The 2064-nt window shown below is 47.2% G+C and overlaps 1 protein-coding gene across 1 annotated transcript in view; it reads left to right on the forward strand.

Annotated features, from left to right (window-relative positions):
* The window catches only part of EMH_0058910 (uncharacterized protein), a gene marked incomplete at both ends in the record, with an annotated part of 1727 nt that extends 378 nt beyond the window's left edge, over positions 1 to 1349 (forward strand). The window contains 5 exons of the mRNA XM_013501141.1: positions 1 to 38; positions 187 to 341; positions 513 to 619; positions 884 to 1066; positions 1193 to 1349. Of these exons, the coding sequence (XP_013356595.1) occupies positions 1 to 38; positions 187 to 341; positions 513 to 619; positions 884 to 1066; positions 1193 to 1349 (640 nt within the window). The remainder of the gene's footprint in view (positions 39 to 186; positions 342 to 512; positions 620 to 883; positions 1067 to 1192) is intronic.
* Between the last annotated feature and the right edge of the window lie 715 nt (positions 1350 to 2064).

Here is a 2064-nt window from a genome sequence, read left to right on the forward strand (position 1 = left end):
TGCAACATATAAGTTTAAAGTAGTGGAGGTAGATGAAGGTGAGCCTATTTTGCCCTTCATTTCACCCGTCATGTTTTCCTCCCTCGTGTTTTATGCCAAGCTATCAACTGTTCCGCTGCAGCGGACCCCTAGTCGCCTCATTGCTTCATTCCCTCGTGTCTCTTTGTTCCTGTTTCTCCGCCTCAGACGCCTACTTGTCCGCCAACTTGGCCCGTAATGGAAAGCTCCCAGTTCACATCAGTGAAGTCACAAAGGACGAAAGCCTTGTCACTGAGTTGACGGAGAAAATTGAAGCGCAGCCCGCTGCGGAGAACTGCACTGCATTGATAACCTCCGAACTGGTGAGCAAGACAACTACTTGTCCAGAGATTTTGCGCCGTTGCTATCCGTAGTCGTGTTGGGTTAACAGCAACTCTAAACCCCACTGTACAGGCCGGCACAAACTGTGCAGCCATTCGGCTGGTTGACACGAGAAGCTGTCCTGCCATTTTACGTTTCGTTTGGGCGTATAGAAGGCGCGCTTCCATTACTCTTTCGATCACGAATCCGAGTCGGAGGCCAGTTTCGACTACCGTCAATTACTGCAGGAAGCCCTTGACGCAGGATTGACAGTCTTCAAGTAAGTAAATGCCAGATTCACCATCCGTACAGACAAATCCCACATCTATACCTTGTATAGCAAACTGCGATGCCGTTGATGACCAACGTATAGGTAAGCAGCCACGCCGCCTTCTGTGCAGCCAAATTCTCATTATTGCACCTGTGCTGTGCTTTGCTGACTCTTTTTCAAAAGCAAAACATACCCCGAGACCAAAGAACAGTGGAAAACAATCTGGGAGAAAGATGCAGCAGCCAGTCTGGCATATCTCCTTTGGTCGAACAGCACTACAATCGGGTGCGTCATTGGACGGTGTACCGAAGTAGCAACTCCAGAGGAGCCAGAAGTTCCGGAATTGCTTCAAAATGGAGCTGGCGGTTCAGAAACACCGGAAGGAACTCTACAAAAGAATGCTGTACTTTTCTGCCAACTCAAACCGGCGGCTGTGAAGGACTCGGCCCCCTTTGAGTAAGTTTTGGGCAATGGGAGATGCTGTCAACGAGAGGACCTTAGGAGGGCTTTACAGATAATAGATACCAAGGCTGGTGATGCTCTCCCTGATTATGCGTTCCTGTCTGTTTCCTTTTTTTTCAGTGAGGAGTATTTCAGCGGGCTTATAGAACGAACCACTCAATTAAAAGATATGACAAAAGACGACCTGAAGAATTCGGTTGGAAATGGCCCTGTAGCAACGGCCTCTACGATTCTAATTGCCGGTTTGGTTGCTATGCTGACAGCCGTCTCTGCCTAGGGTTCAACTTGCCCTTAGCTGCTCAGGAAGTTGCCCCGTTTCCTCTTCAGCATGTGTACGCAGCGCTTTGCAAATCAAGCAGCGTTTGTTGGCCCCTGGCTGTGAATCACCCCTTTCTGCATGGACAGCCAACCTTTAGCTGCTATTTCAAACAACAGACCCGCAGCAGCAAAGAGGCAAAACGCAGCAAAGATATGGGGGGACGTCGAAGTTTACACTTTACACCCTGCGTTTACTCCACCCCATTCGGTGGTCGTTGTGTTTTTTTCAAATTCCAGTGCTTGTCTTAGCCTTTCATTTCTCCGCGAACACTAATTATCGTCAGAAACATACCTTTCCTTTAGGCAGGCGAACTGTTTGCACGTGGTTGGCCTCTCACGCATCGCGTAGCAGGGAGTTATTGTAGAGGTTCAAACAAACAATTCAGTCAATATGTGAACACTGCTAACAACTGGAGCTCGTCGGAGGCTATGCAGCATACGGAGAAAACAAGATAGCGGGAACGCGCGCAAGATATTCTCGTATGCGGAGCAAAACTTAAACATCACATCGGCATCCCGCGCGTCGTTTGTAATTCTTGACGTGATCCGGACACGAGTTCCCCTTCGCACAAAAAGTTGCATGTTTTGCTTTCTTTCTCTCTCCTGCAATAATATATATATATATATATATATATATATATATATATATATATATATATATATATATATATATA

The sequence above is a fragment of the Eimeria mitis genome, genomic scaffold (genome assembly GCF_000499745.2).
Source record: "Eimeria mitis Houghton genomic scaffold, Emh_scaff64, whole genome shotgun sequence".
Taxonomy (NCBI): Eukaryota; Apicomplexa; class Conoidasida; order Eucoccidiorida; family Eimeriidae; genus Eimeria; species Eimeria mitis.